The following is a 20,880-nucleotide window of genomic DNA, read 5'->3' as shown; positions in this document are numbered from 1 at the left end:
AACATTTCCATCAGATGCTTATATAGGTAGATATGTCTTTGTACTTTATGGTACTTAAATTGTACAAATTACCCTAAAGTTACATACAGTACTAGAACTTTAGTAGCCTACACATGTTTACCTTTCGAAAGAGTTCCAGCCCAGTGACAGTTTTGAACTTAAGAGTGAAACAGCCAGGTGTGTTGAGCAGACAGTTAGTGGAATACCTGCAATATTATGATGTGTTTCAAATGATCTGTGTCACTGTACATTGAAGTAATTCTGTGAAAGGCGGTCCTTCGCGTCTGTTCGAACACCTTCACCACATGAGAGTTTACACTAAATGCAGTGTGGTCACGGTCGTTTTTGACAACTTACAAATGTGGCCAAAACGGCCAGTCTCAAAATGTCTTCAACCCTGTTACACTTGTTTTTAACGCTGTCCACCTGTAACTGGATTGCTAGGTTGCTGTTGGAAATGGTGCTAGAAAAAGCAGCAGGGGGCGCTTGTTGCCAGTGATGGGGATGGCATACTAAATGAGATGTTAAACTGAGGTTCTGACACACTGTGGTCATTATACATCCCAAGGTAGGTACTTTCGAAAACGTTTAGGAGTATAAATGAAGTGTCTTGGACTCCTGGCCAAATTTGCCCATTGGCCTAGTCAGGAATGGCGATACAGTATTGACTGTATCAGTTGTTCTTCTCTTCACTGTTGTGAATCGAAGAGATTCTTCCACTCTCACTGCAGTGTTTTGAGTGTGACAAAGGCGATATATAAATGTATCCCTGCTCAATTTGGCTGATGCTTTCACACTTCAAGCAGTATAAATAGACTTTCAAAGAGACAGAATAGTTTCCAATCAGATGAAACAACCACAGCAAAAAGCTGGCGAAGTAATGCTCCACTTCTCACTGTATCCTAATATTAGAAAGTTCAGGAGATTCAGCAAGCCTACAGTGTTAGTTTGCACTAAGAGTGAATCATCCTCACCCTGAATTGACACATGTGATGACTAACTTGGCTGAGCTAATGATTCATGAAACAGGCATCCCTTTCTCTCTCTCCTCCCACCTTGTATTCCTTTTCTTCAACGTTTTAATTCCAACCATTTCTGCCCCTCTTTCTGTGACATTCGGGCAACCTGGCAGATAGAAAGGTAACATTGTACATTTAATTACAGACTCTGAATAAGGGTAATGTGTTATTTTTTTAATACAAGAAGGAGTTCTTCTATTTCCTCCAAAGCGCAGTGGAATGATGAGCTAAATTAGTGCAATTGCTTATCTGTTGGTTAGATGTTAAGGATTCTGACCTCCAGCTAATGTTTAATTTAGAATTTTTTTTTTTTTTTTTTCAAAAAAATTAAGCTGTTAGTTCTCAATTAGCAGTTCTTGTGCTTTTCCTGCTTTGAAAGACATATATATGTAAATTAAAGATTACTATCCTGGTGTTTTTACTTACCTACATTCCTGCCACCGATCCAACCGAGCTCACCCAAGTCAAATCTGGCTGTGGGTTACAACATGATGGCTGTAATTGGCCAGAGTGGAATCCATTTCCCATTTCAACTGTGGGTGAGTTCTGAAGCATGATGTGAGTCGACCCCGCTTCAGCCCCGTCTCTTGCCACGGCCGCTGTGATTGATGACACTAAATTGTCGGTGTAATGTTTATCACCACAGCTGTGTCTTTTTTGTCTTCCCAGTGATCTTAAAATAGAACTCTGGATTGCCAAGATAGACTGTCACTGAAAACAATGAACCTCTGATTCTTCATCGATCGAGAAGATTCTTGTTCTCAGAATTTTTAAAGAAGGTGATTCTCTGAATTACAAATGTTCAGCATCAGCGTTGACTCAACAGGTAACACTTTATTCTCATTCCCTGTAGTGACATATGGAAGCGCTTTACACCTGCTATCAGTGTTAACATCCTGTCAAATTCAATAATATTAATCTTTAGCACAATGGCATATGTCCAGATGCATACAAAACAGTTCAGATGCTATGATTGGGGATCTGCTTGAAAAATGAAGCAAAGATGGAGAGAGAAAGAAAGGAGAAAGAAAATAAGCTTCTCATTAGACTGACAAAATGTCCTTTAAGAGTTCAAAGAAGGTCCAAGGATCTCAAGTGAAGAGTAACAGAATTGTTATGAGGAAAATGTACTCCAGTTAAAATGCATTATTGAACACGGGCCTTTGCTTTGGCTCACTATTTCTAGTTTCCAAAACAGATCAAGGTTTCTCTTTTTATTGGACTTTTTTCTCTCTCAACTTTCCTTACTGCATTAAACACTAGCTTTCTGCAATGTCCAGGAAAATATAAATGTCATCATAAGCCTTGAATATATAAATAAATAAATACAGATGATACACTGGAAAGTGTTGATTGATTCACATTTGACATTAGAAGAGATGATTGTCAGGAGGGAATATTTATGGATGATCTGCTGCGGGAATAGTCAGGGATAATAAATCAATTGAGAGTGCATGTAATGAAATGAATCTGGAAATATGAACGGAATATAATGGAATTTTGGCATATGAAAAGGTACTTATATATTTTATGTCGGAGAGAAATGTAAAGTTAGAAGAAAAGGAAGAAAATGTAAAGTTGTAAACTATACATCTGAGTAAAACAGATTAAAAATGAAGGGGCGGGACTTTGTTAATCCATCGGTTGATTAGACAGCGGCAGTTCTGAATGCAAGATTGCAGTTGACTGTGAGAAGGGTTTAAGTGGAATGAAAGATTGTCATAATTTCTCCGGTCAGTCAAGGTGGCATCTTGCTTAAAAAAATATATAATTTTCACAAAAGATAGGTTGAATTTTCATTTAATGCGAACATTAAAGTTACAATAATAAAAAAGCTCAGTTAGTACATCAATTATCCATTGTCCTGATTGCTGTGATCTATTTCGACCTCACTCAGAACGTCACCATGGTCTTACCTTGAATGACGCCATTCCTCCGCCTATCCTCAAGACCTAATTTCAACAATGTCAGGTGACTGACCTTAGGTGTTGGCTATATAACATCCAGGTGAACAAACCACTTCCTCTTGCCTTTCTCGCCTCATCTGAGAACGTCGCGGTAGAGCGCATTGTTTTGATTACTAATTTTGATTGACTAATACCAGGCAGATATTTTTTGTGGATTAAGGAAGTGTTCAGTTTGATTTATGATCTAATGATTCGTCACAATCTATTTGTTAATGGAATTTTTGCTTGTTTTTTCAACTAAATGCTGAGTTATTTTGGAATCTTGCAGTTCAACTTCCAGAATTAGTTAAAATACTGTGATTTAATTTCCATTTCATAAACTATCATTATATGAGTGACCTGACCTCTGGCTTATTGTCATGAGTCACTCAAAATGTCGTTTTGGCCAAACTGGCATACACCCAAGATATGGGCATCGCGACTGTCCCTCCTGTTTGGGTATGCAACATGTACTATATGATATTGAAAATCCCTGTGCAGCTGCATTGGAGCTATCTTTGCAAGAAAGAGTGCAAAGAGCTAAACTTCTAACTGGTGGTAATAAAGAAATTAATCCCAATAGTTCCTCTCATAAACGCAAGAGGCCTGATGATTTCATCAGGTCTTCAAGTTCTGACATGCCTCCAGATAAATGGAAGAAAGCCACAGTAGTCCAAGAGCCCAAGGATGACACTCAGTTGCAAATCTTGGCAGCATTGCATGACTTAGCTAGTAAGCTTGAAACATGTAATTCATTACGTCAGGAAGAGAGGGATGATTATACAGATGACGTGTCACTGCATGCAAATAACTCCCTTTTTGGGTAACGCTTTAAAATAATGGTCCATTGTTAATAAGTAACTACGCAGGAAGTAATAGGTAGTACTACATTAACACTTAACTTAATACTATTAACTAATATAGAAGCAAGATTAACTAAGCAGTAAGTAATAGCTCATTTAGGACATAGGTAGTTCCTTATTAGTTATTTGATAATTACTAAAGAAAAATATCGTCATTGAGAACTACTTTGGAACTATGGCCAACTAATGAAGAATAACCAATTAATTACTAATCACAACAGCTACGTCTATAAAGTGAACAATTAGCTTCTTTATGGAAACGTATATATATATATATATATATATATATATATATATATATATATATACATACATACATACATACATATATATATATATATATATATATATATATATATATATAGCCTGTCCATATGATATATTTTATGAGCTCCATTAAGTTCAATGTCTCCAACTCTAATAACTTTTATGTTAGTGATATCATGCTGGGGAGGGCTTCTCTTTAGGAAGTGACAATAAATAATGATGCTCTCTTGTCAAAACATCTTTGCATCCTTCATGAAAACATTGACTGCATTTATAGTGTTAAGCACAAAACAACATCTTCCAGATTACAATGTCTGGTAGAATATCACTAGTTCCTCACAGAAATATATGGCTGTACAGTATGTGTCAGATAATTTTATTGTAAATTACTTGTGAAATCCATTACTCATTACTCAAGTGTTATCTTGTCATTCCGCAGGAACTACTATAGTGATCTGGCCCATTATTTTAAAGTGAAAAACATGTTAACTCCTGACTAATTACTCATGCGTTACCTTGTCATTCCGCAGGAACTACTATAGTGATCTGGCCCATTATTTTAAAGTGAAAAACATGTTAACTCCTGACTAATTACTCAAATGTTACCTTGTCAGTCCGCATGAACTAACGTTACTAGTGATCTGGACCATTTATTTTAAAGTGAAAGATTTTTTATTTTAAAGACAACATTTCTTAAAACTACATAACGTTACTGTTATAAATAAACAAATAACAAACAAACAAACAAACGTAACGTTAATCATTTATTTTTTGCGAAAATATCAAAAGTGGTACCAAAAGTAGTTCAAATGATAATGAGTTCCAGTCGCAGTCCTCTATATGGAGGTAATAGTTTTTATAGGGTACAGAGCAGAATTTAATTTATTAATCCATGAAATTATGTATCTGTCTTCTCTCCGTGAAGGCGCACTGGCGCAGTATTCAAATGTCATAAACTGAAACACAACATGTCGCAATCTGTGACGAATTGGATGAGGACCAATGAGCGTTCGATATCAGTGCCGTAAATCATGTCGTAACTTGGCGCACTGGCGCTATTTTCAAATTCATAACGAGCGCGAGCTCAGCTTTGACTGTGACGGACGCTGTTGCTGAGAATGAATATGAAGAACCATTGATAAAGGGCTGAATTTGGATATGTTCCTTGCAAACATCTGGATTCTAAAGATATGCAGTACAGCAAACAAATAAAATGGATGTGATTTGTAATTGTATGCTGTGCTTTTGTGTGTATCTATGGTTTGCAGCATGCACAGAAATGTTAGTTCCTATTAAATAGACGAGTAAACTGCTTTCAATAAATTGAATAAAAACATGTATTTGTACGTTTTACTGCTATAAATACGTATAAATTGTACGTTTCTATGTGCATGAAAACGTATGTAAATATACGTGTGATAGAGCCACATTTAACGTAAAAATACACACGTATTCTCATGAGATCACATTGAACACTCGTCATGGATTTCACAAGTAATTTACAATAAAATTATCTGACACATACTGTACAGCCATATATTTCTGTGAGGAACTAGTGATATTCTACCAGACACATTGTAATCTGGAAGATGTTGTTTTGTGCTTAACACTATAAATGCAGTCAATGTTTTCATGAAGGATGCAAATATGTTTTGACAGGAGAACATCATTATTTATTGTCACTTCCTGAAGAGAAGCCCTCCCCATCATGATATCACTAACGTTAAAGTTATTAGAGTTGGAGACATTGAACTTAGTGGAGCTCATTAAATATATCATATGGATAGGCTATATATATATATGAAGAGTTCAGATGCAAAAGCCTCTAAATGCCATTTGAAATTTGCATCTAAAATTAGGATTTTTATCAAGCTCCTATGCTTAGGTTGAGTCATTTTACTTTAATGGCAATGTGCAGGTCCTTTGCCAGACTATTAAAGTGAAATAACTGAACATAAATATAGGAGCCTGATAAAAATCCCAATTTTAGATGAAAATTTCAGATGGCATAATATATATTATATATATATATATATATGTTTCCATAAAGAAGCTAATTGTTCACTTTATAGACGTAGCTGTTGTGATTAGTAATTAATTGGTTATTCTTCATTAGTTGGCCATAGTTCTCAATGACGATATTTTTCTTTAGTAATTATCAAATAACTAATAAGGAACTACCTATGTCCTAAATGAGCTATTACTTACTGCTTAGTTAATCTTGCTTCTATATTAGTTAATAGTATTAAGTTAAGTGTTAATGTAGTACTACCTATTACTTCCTGCGTAGCTACTTATTAACAACGGACCATTATTTTAAAGCGTTACCCCTTTTTGTTAGTGAGGAGAATGCAGGCGAAAACGAGGGAGATGAATCCAGGTCTGAGGTTTCAGAAGGAAGCCTACATTCTGATGTTCTTTCATGTATTTTAAGTGTGGCAAGGATCCTGGGCCTTAATGCTCCAGAAGAAGCTACAGCTCCAGCCCCCACACAAGGTGTATGGTCGAGTATTTCCCCTGCATGCCTACGGTGTCAATTTCTGTAGCCGAGGATTATTCCCAGATGTTGAGGAAAGCTTGGAATAATCCAAAAGCGGCACCCCAGTTTAATACAGGATGTAGACTGTTTGTTAAATTGGATTACCCCGCTGAGAGTGGTATGGGCTACATGCCATCAGTGGAGCGAGAGATCGCAGCTTTCTTGGGACCTGATAAGGTTACTGACAATCCCCGTTGTCCCGGTAAGGAGTGCCAAAAGACAGACCGGTTAATGAGCCAAGCATATAACGCAGATACTCGGGCAGCCCGTTTAGTAAATGCTCTAGCAATAGTTTTGGCTGCATTAAGAAAGGTTGTTAATAAAGAAGAGCATGATGTGATGAGCTTGATTGACACAGCACTCATCACACACTCACAGTTTACCAGGGACATAGGGCTGCTCATTCTTTTCAGCCCCCACACTTTCCTCGTTCAGAGGAATACAATCTAGGGGTTACCAGTTCCATGATCGAGGAACCAGACCTTTTTACCAGGCTCCCCAGACTGACCAGGCTCATAATCCAGTCAGGGGAGGACCACTTAAGAAGCATCCTTCCAGGGGTTTCAAATCCCGGGGAGGCCAGGCATAGCAGTCTCAGAATCGCCCGATCCTTGGATTCTAGATACCATCAAGACAGGATACAGGATACAGTTTGACTTTCAAGATCGGATTTATCAGTTCAGGGTCCTTCTATTTGGCCTGTCTATGTCTCCAAGGGCCTTTATCAGGGGGGTTTCAGCAGCCCTTCGTCCTCTTCAATGTGCAGGTTTGAAAATTCTGTCATACCTGGACGACTGGCTAATTTGTGCTCCTTCTCGCAGTCAAGTCATGAAGGACACAGAAATGGTGCTCCAACATGTCCAGTCTCACGGGTTCAAAGTGAACTGGGAAAAGAGCAATCTAATTCCCAGACAACAGACCGTGTTTGTAGGAATTTTGCTAGATTCCCAACTGATGACTGCAACTTTATCACCCCAGAGAGTGGTACAGTTGGTCAGTCTAACACAATCATTCCATCTGAACAAGAGAGTGAAGTTAATTCAGTTTCAGCGATTGTTGGGCATGATTGCAGCAGCAGCAGCTGTGGTCCCACTCTGCCTTCTCAAAGCCTGTCCACTACAATCTTGGTTGAACAACTTTCACTTGCATCCCAAATTACACAGACATGTAAGGATAAAGGTTACACGAAGGTGTGTCCAAATGTTACACCCTTGGAAGTCGTTACCATCACAAGAGGTTCCTTTAGGCAACATCCCAGCGAGACGGTCTGTGATAATGACAGATGCCTCTCTAACAGGGTGGGGAGCAGTTTGGAAAGGCAGGTCCATCAGGGGACACTGGAAATTACTCTGGACCACAGAGCACATCAACATGCTGGAACTCAGTGCACTCCATCTCTCCCTGAGGGTTTTTCTCCCATTGTTGCAGAACAAACATGTTTTGGTGAGAACAGACAACATGTCTGCAGTGTACCACATCAATCACCAGGGCGACACCAGATCAGCGCGGTGTCTCCAGGTGACAAAGGAACTACTTTTTGGGCAATTCCAAAGCTCTCATCACTCAGAGCACTATACATACCGGGAGTAGCAAACAGAGCAGCAGACCTGCTGTCTCGAACTGGACCTCTCCCAGGAGAGTGGCGTCTCCATCCCGAAGTGGTGAGCTTTATATGGAGGCATTTCGGTATGGCAAAGGTTGATTTGTTTGCGACCAGAGACAACTCATTGCGATCTATGGTATTCCCTGAACAGCCAGGGAGGCCCTTTGGGGATCTCAAGAATGGCCGGAAGAATTGTTGTATGCTTTTCCTCCCCTACCCTTGATCCACCTTGTGCTCAACAGGGTAGCTTTGGGACGACACAAGGTTTTACTTGTAGCCCCAAGTTCGCCAAAGAGACATTGGGTTCCGACTCTTGTACGTTTGGTCCAAGGTTACCCTTGGCAGTTACCAAGGAGAGCAGATCTCCTCTCTCAAGAGGAGTGCCAAATCTGGCACCCAAGTCCAGAGACACTTCAACTATGGGTATGGCCCTTGCTCAATCCCTCTCTGAAAACTTAGAAGAAGCTGTATTAAGGACAATAAGTAGTTCAAAGGCACCGTCTACATGGAGTAAATATTGTAGCAAGTGGCGAATATTCTCAACATGGTGTCAAGACCAACATGGTGTCTTCCTTTTCTTCAAACATTGATTCTGGGAAATCAGTCAATACCATAAAAATCTAAATTGCAGCCAGTGGATGGTGCAAATATTGGCTAACACCCTTTGGTGTCTCAATTTCTCAAGGGTGCAAAATGCCTGCGACCAGGGAGAATTATGAGATCACCTGCTTGGGACCTTTCTATTGTCTTACACTCACTGGCCAAAGCACCTTTTGAACCTTCGGAGCAAGCAGATCTCAAGTTATTGACATGGAAAACAGTGTTCCTACTGGCGATGTATCAGCCAAGAGAGTTGGTGAATTGCACTCTTTATCAGTCAGTGAAGACTTCTTGAGATGGAAGGCGAAAAAACTGGGGTTTTTCTCTGGCCAAACCCATCATTCCTACCCAAGATCCTTAAGCCTAGCACAATAAATCAGGTAATTGAGCTTGATGCTGTCCGTCCAGATCCCCTTTGTTCAGGTGAAGAGCTGGATCATTGTTCTCTATGTCCTATTAGAGCATTGCACACATATACCGAACAAACTCATCAATTATGACAGTCACACACACATCTATTTGTATGTTTTGACAAGAAGTGTGCAGGCAAACCTGTGTCTAAGCAACAGTTAATTCATTTGATAGTGGATACCATTTCACAAGCTTATGTCAACCAAAATCTACCTATCCCTGGTGATCTGGTTGCTCACCTTACCAGGAGCATGGCCACTTCCTGGGCGGCACTGAAGGGGGTAGCACTCTCAGACATCTGTGCCGCAGCCTCTTGGAGCAGCTCATGCACATTTACGAGATTTTATAGGATTAATGCTAAATCCTTTTGGGTCTGCTGTTTTATCTGCCGCTAATTAAACAGGGGGTGGGGGTGGAAATATACTAGTCCCTCGTGACCCTGGTGGTATAAGTCATCCAAGGTAAGACCGTGGTGACGGTCTGAGTGAGGTCGAAATAGATCGTAAGTTATGACTATAATTATGGATCTATGAGACCGAACGATGACCGTCACCATCCCTTGTCTCTCAGGACGAACTGGGGTGTTCCAGGCAAGAGGAAGTGGTGGGTTCACCTGGATGTTATATAGCCAACCCCTAAGGTCAGTCACCTGACATTGTTGATATTAGGTTTCGAGGATAGGCGGAGGAATGGTGTCATTCAAGGTAAGACCGTGGTGACGATCATCGTTCGGTCTCATAGATCCATAGTTATAGTCATAACTTACGTTTTTTTGCAGGTGAAGAAAACTGCACCAGTCTTACTATACACATTTCTCTCACTGTGGTCCGGATTTAAAGCCAACTAAACTGCAATAGTATGTTTGCTCTGCCTTCACAGAGGATTGAAAGGATGGTTATTTCATGTTGTTTCTGAGCAATAATAAATGAGAGTTTTATATTGAGTTTACATCTCATATTCTTACTTGCTGAGGTATTTGTATCTCCTCAAATGAACAGACTTTTTAAAAAGTGTATTTTGCCTGCTGTTCTTCCCCGCGAGGGTTTCTGTTCTTGTAATTTACATTCTCCACTCCACAGCATTTCCTCTCCCCTGTCTTCCTTCTTCCTTTCTTTTCCTCTAATCACTAATTGTACTCCTGCGCTGTTCATTGGTCTACAGGGGGATGGGACCGAGTCAGGAGCCATCTGTCAAACATTCTGGAGAACACAAGAGCTTGAAAAGAATATCACCATTCAAGCATAGATTCATTAAGGGTGTCATATGATGATGAATCAAATTTTTCTCGATCTTTTGAGATAAAAGAGTTTTTTTGTGTTATAAAAACACTAACTCCCTCACAAACCTTGGGAAATGAGTACAACTCTTTTAAACTTCAAAGATATTCAATTTATGCTCCCTTCTGTTTTCCAAAACTGCAAAACTTTCTTCTGTAGAATGCATACACAAATTTGAATTTGTTTTTGCTTTGGGCCACACTGACTTTGAATATATGGATAAAAAAAGGACTTTAAATTTTCTTTAAAATAGATAACACATAGCCTTATAAGAAAATCTCTTTTAAGTGCTCATTCTGTGTGTTGCATTGCAGTTAGTTAATTATCTTGAATATTCCAGTTTGATATGAAGACCAAGAAAAGTCAACAAAGAAACAGTGGACAGTAGATTAACAGAAGTGTTTTGTTTTGTTTTGTTATTTGCTTGAGAGAAAACAAAGCCATTTTAATTAAGAGTTAAAAAGTCTGTTAATAGTAATATACAATTCCAACTTTAATGTACTCATAAATAAATTAAACAAGAAACAAAGTTTTACGCATTACAAACAGAGACTCATTCTCAATCTTTTGGCAAAGCACTGTAGTTTCCCTTCACATAACAGCTTTAATGAATTCACATAAAATCACGCCCTTTCTCCCTCAAACATAGTTTTAGATACAACACTGAAAACATTAATTATTTTGTTATTGTTGTTGTGAAGATAATGATAAAGTACTCTATTCAGCACATACATTTTTTTTGCCCAAAGTATAAATTTGTCTCAGTACAGAACATATCTCAAGACAACAATAGTGTCATAAAGCTAAGTAAAGAACACTTGGCTTTGAAAAAAAAAAGTAATTTAAAACAGTAATTTATCAAATAGCAGTACATACAAAACCAAACACAATTCATTTTGTAAATATTTCAATGTTTGTACTTAAAGAGAAATGCAATATTAGTAGACAAATACCCACACATAGAAAAGACATGCTTTAAGACTGGAGTATCACAAGAGAGCACATGTGACACCGGGACTCTCGCACGACACAAGCACTCTGATGTACATGCTATGATGGACTATGCATATCCGATATTCAAGGTCATTTTGTTTATGCGAGGGTGTTTTGGGGAAGTGGAGACTGATTTAAGATCAAATAAAAGTAAACAAGTGTGGAAAGTTTAGCCAACAAGGAAAATTATGCTATCAGTTTTTTTCTTTTCCTCATACAATACAAGGTTAATGGGGTTTATTGATATTGTTGTCTCCAGTAACATTAAGTGTATTGTGTTTTAAACTAAAGAAAGAAAATCGTCCAGGTTTTGAATGACACAAAGAGTTAACTATCATTTTAAGTGTGTTTCACATCTACTGTTATTTGATCATAAATCAGTCACATTGCTTTAGGCTTATTCCACAAGAGATGGTCCTTCCTGGTCCACATAAACAGATTTACTTGCACGATATGTTCTCGTATGGTATTATTCTTCAAGGTTAATGGCTGGCTACTGAGCATTAGATGGAGATTCACCACCATAATCCTCTGTAGTTGTTAATTTTTTTTTTGAAAAACCCATTAGTTTGATGCAACTTTGACTGATAAATATGTTTACCTCAAGGGAGATCAATCACTGCTCTGCTCTCCACAAAGCAAAAGCTTACATTAATATGACTCAAAAATCTCAGGGGCAATATAAGGTTCTTAATTAAGGATTGTCCTTGAATTAGGGTTCATTAACCCTGTGTGGCCAGATATAAGGAGAGAGATGAGAGTTACCTTATAAAGTAATTACAATCCACGGATCCCTGTCTCCACCCACCCTAGAGCACTGACACCAGACAACATAATGACAGAAAGACAATGACTCTAAGACATTGCCTAGCAACAAGAAGCACTAAAAATACATCACTCTGTGCTTTTTTTAATCTGGAATCATTGGAATGTATAAATACACATATGTCAGTATAAATGCAAACTATATGTATCTGTTTCGCCCACTTTTGCGTCACACATTGTATAAGAAAGTGAGCGGAGCACTTGCAACATTTCCATAGATAGCTGACTGTAGATTTTTATGTTTGATCAATTATGAAAATGAAGGGCTGTAGCAGGCCAGCCTCTTTTAAGCCAATGGTGTCGTCATAACAGATAACTCCCTTCTAAAATGGTGCATTTGGCCATTGGCATTATTATAAATCAGGTAATGAGACTATGTGTTCCTTCTTACCATTTTTCAGAAAGCTCTTTAAAATGACTTTTATCTCATGCATTAAAAAGTTTGAAGGACTGGTGTGCTGAGGCCCCTAATAGTGAGAATTTCCTACAGCTATAACTTTTCATTTCCTATAGCATGTGTCCCAGGTTGGGCTAAGCAGATGGCTGATAGCTGGGAAATTGGGGACACATTACACCCTTGTAAACAATTATGTAATATCTGCAAACTGAAACCCGTAATCACTGTATCGCTTAGCAAGGAAGAGAATGGGATAGAGTGCTGGGCTAACTAAGCAAGTTTAACTTCTGGCTAACTGGAAATGAACCAAGTCTTATTAGTTAAGGAGCAGATGGAGGACACTGATTAAAGAGAGCGAACTAAAAAATTGAACTTGAAACCAACCCATTATACATTAACCATGCACATAAACGCAAATTAGGTGGCGCCGATGCTATCAGGAGAGGTATAAGTGCTTGAATAATTGGATATGCTCAGGATTTGTGTGGTGAAAATGAGGGAATCACATTTCACGGGTAAATTATACATGTTGCGCATGAACGAAACTCATCATTTTCACCATCTTGTCAGTGTTAACTCAGTGACAGACCTACTGTATGGCCTAGAGACCTTGTACTGTTGATATCAAGGCACCCATGTTGTGTTCAAACACAACCACATGACTCAATGACACAATGCCTTCAGTAGTGAATAAAGCTAAAAGCTTGACACAGTGAAGCTGAAGAACATGGCCTAGTACAGCAAGACAGTCACTGCATGTTTTAGGACCAACAAATGTACCACATGAAAGCTGCAGCCATTTGTAAATTCATGGATGTTGGGAGAGGATCAAGAAGCTCAAAGGATGGGAGCCTGAAACTCCTGAGCCTGGCAGTGACAGACACAAAATTCACTGTGCTTGAGTTTAGCACACTTTCATACTTAACATACACTCATAGTCAAATACAAACACTTTGAACACTGTTCAACAGATTGGCACACATGACTCATATGTTTCATCAAATCTGTTGCACTCGCCCATTTGAATACATGCTTTCACTCTTACACACACACGGCCTGCAGTATTTCCCCACATAATACATAGTTCATAATAATAAATATCAATAAATATCACATGAATAAACACCAATACCTTGGTTCTTATGTCACCGTTAAACTATTTCTTTTGGTCTCAATTCAACTTCTATCACTAATGTTTTTCCATGCAAATTATGTATCTCTTCAGGTTTTGTTAACTTTCAACAAAAATCTTTCTTTCCTTCTTACAATCCTTCTGTTGACTTCATAATTAACTTTCAGTAGCATGGTAAAAATAAATGAATAAATAATAAAAAACACAAGAGCATTTTTAAAAGATTCACAATACTAGCAAATAGTAGATCTGAAGAGGGTGTGGTGAAGAAAATGTTGGGGGGCAGGGCCACAAATTAAGAAAGTGTAGCATAAGTAGAGTTGTGGGTGGGGTCGGAATTGAAATGGTTGTGGTTGTTGGTAGTGAAAGTGACAATGTTGGGGTCAGCAGGGAAAATATGTGATATACTGTAAATTAATACAGGGGTGGAGTCAGATTAGAAGAGGTGTGGCACAGGTAGGGTTGTGGTGGGGTCAGACGTGAAGAGGGCTTTGTTTCTTGTGAATTGGTGTCATATGTAAATGTGGTATCAAAATAATGGTGTGGCATAAATAGTGTAATGGGTGGAGTCAGAAGTGAAGAAGGTATGGTGTATGTAGTGATGGGGCGGGGTCACTATAGTATTATAATGGCACTTTTCCACTGCATGGTACAGCACGGTATAGTTTGGTACAGTCCACTTTTGGGGGGTTTTCCACTGGGTACAGTACCTGGTACATGGTACTTTTTTTAGGACCACCTCGGTTACCGTTACCAAAATGTGACGTGTAAACTCTGCTGATCACTGATTGGCCGGAGAGAATAGTCACTACCTGCATCACTGAACTTGTTATACAAACACAACAGAACCACTAAAACGCATCTGTTTTGAACAAGCGCACCTTTTTAACAACCCAAAAATGGTTGTTACGTTGTCTGTTGAGGAAGTACAGACGTTCTTCTCATTGATAGCAGAGGAGCAGATCCAGTGAGAGCTTGAGGGGGCAATGCAAAATGTTTTTCACGAGTTGCTGTAGTAGAGGCGGCACAACTATAACGACATGTGAATAACTCCGCCCACTCTAAAGCGATACTAAATTGCAGTGGAAACACAAACTGAGCTGAGTCGAGCCGTGCCATGCCGTACTGAGTAATACCAAGCCGAGTTGTACCACGCACTGGAAAAGCGCAATAAGGATATAAGTAGTACTAGGCAGGGCCTGCAATGACATTGAGGTAAGATTAATAGTGAGGAAGTTGTTGTATAATTATTAAAGGTGAGGTCAGAGTAGAAGAAGGTCTGGTGTAGGTAGCACTGGGGCATGTTCAGGACGATGAAGATGTTTAAGTAGAATTTGGCCAGGGTTATGGGCAAAGGTCATATTAGGGGCGTAATCAGTTTGAGAAGCTCAGCCCTCATCGGATCACTTGAGCTGAAGTTATAGTTGTGAAAAATGAACAGCGCTAGTGTGGCACAAAAGTCTGCGGGGAGCTTTAGTAACAGGCAAGAGAAGACAAATGAAACAGAGTGCTCATGTCTTGAGGGTAGGTAGAGGTGTGAAACATGCCCAAATCTCTGCAGTGGGAATGAGTCTATTGACAGCGACTTGGAGGGAAAAGAGAATAATAGAAGAGGGGTTTCTGAGAGAATATCAAAGTGAGGCATAAAGGACCATCCTTGGAAAAAACAGCACTGAAGCAAAAAAAAAAAAAAAACGCTGAGGGGGCTCTCTGGAGAGTATTCTGGAGAGAGTTGCTGTGTCTGAATATCCAGGGGGTAGAGAGATTCATCTATAAAGAGAAGCTGTGCATGAAACAACAGAGCCTCTATCATCCTCAACTGACACTTATCTAGATATTCACGCCAGTGTTAGCGAAAGGATGCAATTTCTAGAGCAATAATAATCAGTAAGAACAGATGTAAACACTCATTTTAGACTTCTCATATACACAAAAGCAGAGAGGAAGAATGATGGAAGGTTTTACAGCATAGAGTACATCTCTCTAAGGAACTTTCTCAGAAGCCAGGCACGTGGCAGTAAGCCTCCAGTGAAGCCAGGAGGATGTAGATGAGCCACATCATGAGGAAGAGGAACACAGTGAGCAGCTTGGCGGTTCGCGGGCCCCCCAGCTCACCCCCGGACACAGAGGGCCGGCGGCGGTACAGCAGTATCAGAACACACAGCAGTGCCATGATGGTGAAGAGGGTGACGGAAAAGGCCAGCGACCCCGGCGGGACCTGGAATTTTTTGCCCTGACTGTGCCAGTACACAGCAGCGATGGTCCACGCCACTCCAATACCCAGGAAGACATTAACTGCATTACTACCTGTCACATTTCCAATGGATGCATCAGCGTATTGGTCCTGGATGGCTGCCACCTTGCTGGCAAAGGTATCTGTGGAGGGCAAAAGAAAAGAAAAGATGAAGGAAGAATGGTGAGAACTGGAAGAGCCCCAGAGGAACATTTTAATGAAAGACATTGCTCATAGCTCAGGACAGTGTTTTCCAAACCTGTTCCCGGAAGCACATCAACAGTACACATTTCGAAGTCTTCCTAATATAACACACCTGATTCAACACATTAGCAGAAACCTGAAAAGGATGGGGCGGATACGGATAATGCATCCAATAACAGGGTTGGGAAACACTGGCTCGTAAGACTATTAGAAGGTATCAGTTATGTTTAATCAACAATGTTTCTTCTAAAAGTCCATATGAAAAAGAAAAGCTGAAACAAATGAAATAAAAGTTTATATACAATAAAGGGTGTAGAAATACATAATAAAATGAATGTTGTAAGCAATTCAGTTTTGGAAGAACTTGATAAGAAATGATTAAGTTCAAATTAAAATATCGATTGTAGACTTTGGAGTCACAGCCTATGATCACTGTGATCTCTTGTGAATCCCTAGATGAGAGAAATATGAGATTCTAAGAGACAAATATGAGATTCTCCTCAGAAGAAATATCTGGCAATTGGATTGGGTGATAGGCAGGGTAAAGCAATAAACCAGTAAAATAAATGAAAAATAAATAAATAATAATAATGTTGAGTTATAAATCTGAGTTTTCAGTCTGATTTGAATGTGATGTGATAAAAGACAGCAGAAAAGCAATGACAAGAAAAACACATCTTTCTATTGTGTGCACACAAAAATATCACAGTCCAACCAGTGAGGTTTGAATAACAACAAATGAGTCTTATGGATTGATTCTTTTAATGAATCATTCACAAAGACTCAAGCACTTATCAGTTTGATGAATGCTTTGCTAAATGAACTCACTGAATCTATCAGAGTGGTTACTGAATCAGCATCTATACAGGTAAAATACTTCCAAAAAGATTTGTGAAAGTGTGAGAAGTATTGCAAATATTGTTTTCCTATGCTTCTAACTTAATTTGTACTTTTAATCTTTTTTGACACTATTTTACCTTTAAAAAACACAACATCAAATTTGTGACTACAAAGCCTCTTTAAAAAAGTAGCCAGAAATTATTTAATATTTTTAATCACTTTTCCATAACAATGCGTATATTACAATATACACATTATAAACTACATATTATAACATATGATTAGCAAATAGAATGTATAAGAATACTGAAAATAAATTAGTACTTGTCCAACACTTCGCTGAACAGACAGAAATGCAAGCACCGTTTGCACTCTATATTATCTTACTGATGTCTTGAAGAAAAGTGGATCTTTTCATTATGTATGTTGGAGCTTGAAGATGGGTTGACACATAGAGCTTGGGTATGTGCAGAATCAGTCCATCCACTCTAATGCAGCTAATGCCAAGACAAACACTCAGATCTCTTGCAAATCATGGTCTGCTAAATAGTCCACATCATTAAACACAGTCTAAGTGAGCTACAGCATTCACACATCCACAAGAAAGCTGACTGTGGCCATTATAGAACGATAAATTAGAAACCATGTTGAAAGCAGCTGCTGCATTAAAACAGTACAGTATGTAATACATCAATATTTGATAGAATAATTTATTCAATTGGGTTAATTGTAGCATTCCGGGTTTATTTTTTTTGATAATGACCAGATGACTACAATATCCTTTACTAATTAGCTACAGTACATGCAATGGCATCTGACACACAAATAAACACTCACCAGGCACAGATGTGCCCAAAGCCACAAACACCACAGCTGTGACAGAGTCCTTCAGGCCTACTGTACAACCAAAGTGAGAGGCCAAATCTCCAGTAACAGCGGTCAGGACCCCGATGAGCGTGATGGAGACAATGAAGCAGGCCCAGCCATTCCAGTACTCCGTGGGTGGAACGAAGGCAAACAGAACCTTCCAGAAAACTGTCAGGAAGTGCATGATGTAATCAAAGCACGAGGGCAAGCGCTCTTCCCCACTCTCCTCTTCATCGTCATCACCTAGGGGTAAACAAAAGGTACAATATACAGAAGGGTTTGCTTGGTTATGAACATTTTATCATTAAGTACTCACCATCATGTCGTTCCAAACCCGTAAGACCTTTGTTCATATTTGGAACACAAATTAAGATATTTCTGATGGAATCCGAGAGTTTTCTGACCCTGCATAAACAGCAATGCAGCTGAAATGTTCATACATTGAATAAACAGTTCATGTGACATCAGTGGTTCAACCTTAATTTTATGAAGCTACAAGAACACTTTTTGTGTACAAAAAAAAAACTTTATTGAACAATGTCTTCTCTTCTGTGTCAGTCTTCACTGCGTGTATATGGGAGTACAATGACTTATGGACTATTTTAACGATGTCCTTAATACATTCCTGGGCCCATTTCAGTGGCATGGCAGGGTCAGAAAGCGCTCAGATTTCATCAAATATCCCTTAATTTGTGTTCCAAAGATTATGGTCGTAGGGGTTTGGAATGAGATAAAGTTGGGTAATTAAAGTAATTTAAAGTAATTAAAGAATTCTCTTTTTTGGATAAACAAAACCTTCAAAATCACAACTATTTAATTTGATTACCCATTTACTTTTTGGAAACATGCATATATATGAATTAGTTTTCAAAGGAATTTTTTTAACTCGAAAAATATAAATAAAAAATACTGTATATACATACTGTTTATAACACAAGAAAAAAAAACGAGAGTATCATTGCAAAATCGAATATGACGCAATAATTTTCCCCCTCAATTTTCTTGTGTTCTTAATCGTTGGAAGGCAAATTAAAAAAAAATGTGATTAATTGCTCAGCCTTAATATACAGTCGGCAGTAAGGTATAGTAATTATAAAAAATCTATTCAATTCAAATTAATTCAGTTAAATTGATTTTCATTTAATTCTATTAGTACAATTAAATGTTTTACATAAGTTTCAGGTTTTGAAGAACAATTTGTCTTGCTCCACATAATTGTACGCTGACAAATAACTGGTTAAGGATTTATAGCTATTTTAATTAAAACATTTCTGGTAGGTTTCACAAATAATTGCAAAGAAACAGCAAAAAACACATTGAATTAAATATGACATTTTAAAACAGGAAGACTGAAATAGTATTTTAACTTTTCTTTAAAAAGTTTTGCGTTTTTCCTTCTTGGCTAAGATTGTGTCATGTAGCACAGAAGGATTTCACATTCAGTGTGGACAGACAATCTGGTTGTTGCTGGAAACCTGTCGCATCTTGCCTTATTGCATGATTTTATATGATATTTTTATTTCAGTTGTGTGGTCCACTTCTCTCTGAGCATGTGTGAACACAGTATGGCAGAGAGACACTGACCTGCACTGACAGTGACAGCGCTGACAAACTGTTCTCTCCAGCTGCTGCTGCCCACCACCAGCGCCAGGTTGGTCTTCTTTATGAGCTTGTCAACGGTATTCTGAAAACACACACAAATATATAGAAGATCAATCAAACCTAAACCCACAAAACTATGTCCTCGTAGTAGACAAGATTTAATATGACTCAGTGTCCTAGCCCAGCGAGCACAAAGGTCTCAGCTAAACTCATTTCTGAGAGGCAGTGGGCGTCTGTGCACAACCCTGTCAGAATTTCACTTTCTCCAATGTCATCCCGTCCTAGCTGTTTGCTTGGTTGCAGTAAGAGCGCTGCGGATAATCGTGGAGGGAGTAACACAATATTTCTACATCAAATCTCTTCTAAATCCCAGAGCTGCCTGACCCCAGTGACCTCCAGTATTGAGACTGATACCATGTGAACAATTGAATGTGAGAGACCGAGCTTGTAAGACCACTTCATGAAATTGTATTGTATTGTTCTTCGTGATTCACAGGACTTACCTTAAACTCGTACGATTCCTCTATCACCACTTCCAGTTTGGTGTGCTCTCCCAGACTCGGGCACCCCATTTTGGCCACCTCCTCTTCCTCTGCCCCCACTGCCGGTTTGTTATCATTGGAGTCTCCTGTCAAAGGAAGACACACACACAAAAAAAATCTTCTGAGCCGTAGTTTGTAAGTTTATTACAGAGCTGGAATGGTAGAACTCAATTTACAAGGAATTTCACTAAGAATGAATTGTGCCCAGTGGTAGCGCTGTTTATTTGCATGCATGGTCTGCACTTGTTGTTGCACCCAATTCACTAAAGGAATTTTGCAAATCAAGTAACTGAAAATGCAGCCAAAAATGTGTGTTGAACACAATTTGCATGATCATTTTCTGTCTTGCATGCCGTTTTTGATTTCTAGTTTGATAAAAATGCAACAGAGTACAGCAATCTGGCAGACTTTGTTGTGACTGGGTAGCATATTTACAAAAATAAATCATTAACTTTTATATTTTCATTGTTCTAAAGCCAAAGCAAGCTGTATAAATGTTTCATAGGAGAAAGCAGATCTGAACAATATTCAGATTTGGTTTTTATTTCTCAGTGTTATGAACTTGGCAGTGTTTATTTGCACTAAGTGTATAGAGAGATAGAGGCTGTTTGTAGCAAGTGCAAATAATGGATTCTGTTTACACTTAGGGAACATAGCAGGATTTCTGCTATTTTTACTACTTATTGCAAATAGTAGTAATTATCTGCACCTCAATTGTAG

At 38.6% G+C, this 20,880-nt stretch overlaps 1 protein-coding gene across 1 annotated transcript in view; it reads right to left on the bottom strand.

Annotated features, from left to right (window-relative positions):
• Window positions 1–10,799: 10,799 nt before the first annotated feature.
• Window positions 10,800–20,880, bottom strand: part of LOC113038507 (sodium/calcium exchanger 1-like) — a 77,406-nt gene continuing 67,325 nt past the window's right edge. The window contains exons 6-9 of the mRNA XM_026195986.1: window positions 20,122–20,246; window positions 19,601–19,700; window positions 17,987–18,259; window positions 10,800–16,248 (exon numbers count right to left, since the gene is read on the bottom strand). Coding sequence (XP_026051771.1) covers window positions 15,869–16,248; window positions 17,987–18,259; window positions 19,601–19,700; window positions 20,122–20,246 — 878 coding nt within the window. The 3' untranslated portion in view covers window positions 10,800–15,868. The remainder of the gene's footprint in view (window positions 16,249–17,986; window positions 18,260–19,600; window positions 19,701–20,121; window positions 20,247–20,880) is intronic.

The sequence above is a fragment of the Carassius auratus genome, chromosome 21 (assembly GCF_003368295.1).
Source record: "Carassius auratus strain Wakin chromosome 21, ASM336829v1, whole genome shotgun sequence".
In the NCBI taxonomy this organism is placed as follows: domain Eukaryota; kingdom Metazoa; phylum Chordata; class Actinopteri; order Cypriniformes; family Cyprinidae; genus Carassius; species Carassius auratus.
This window is presented reverse-complemented; position numbering and strand designations above follow the sequence as displayed.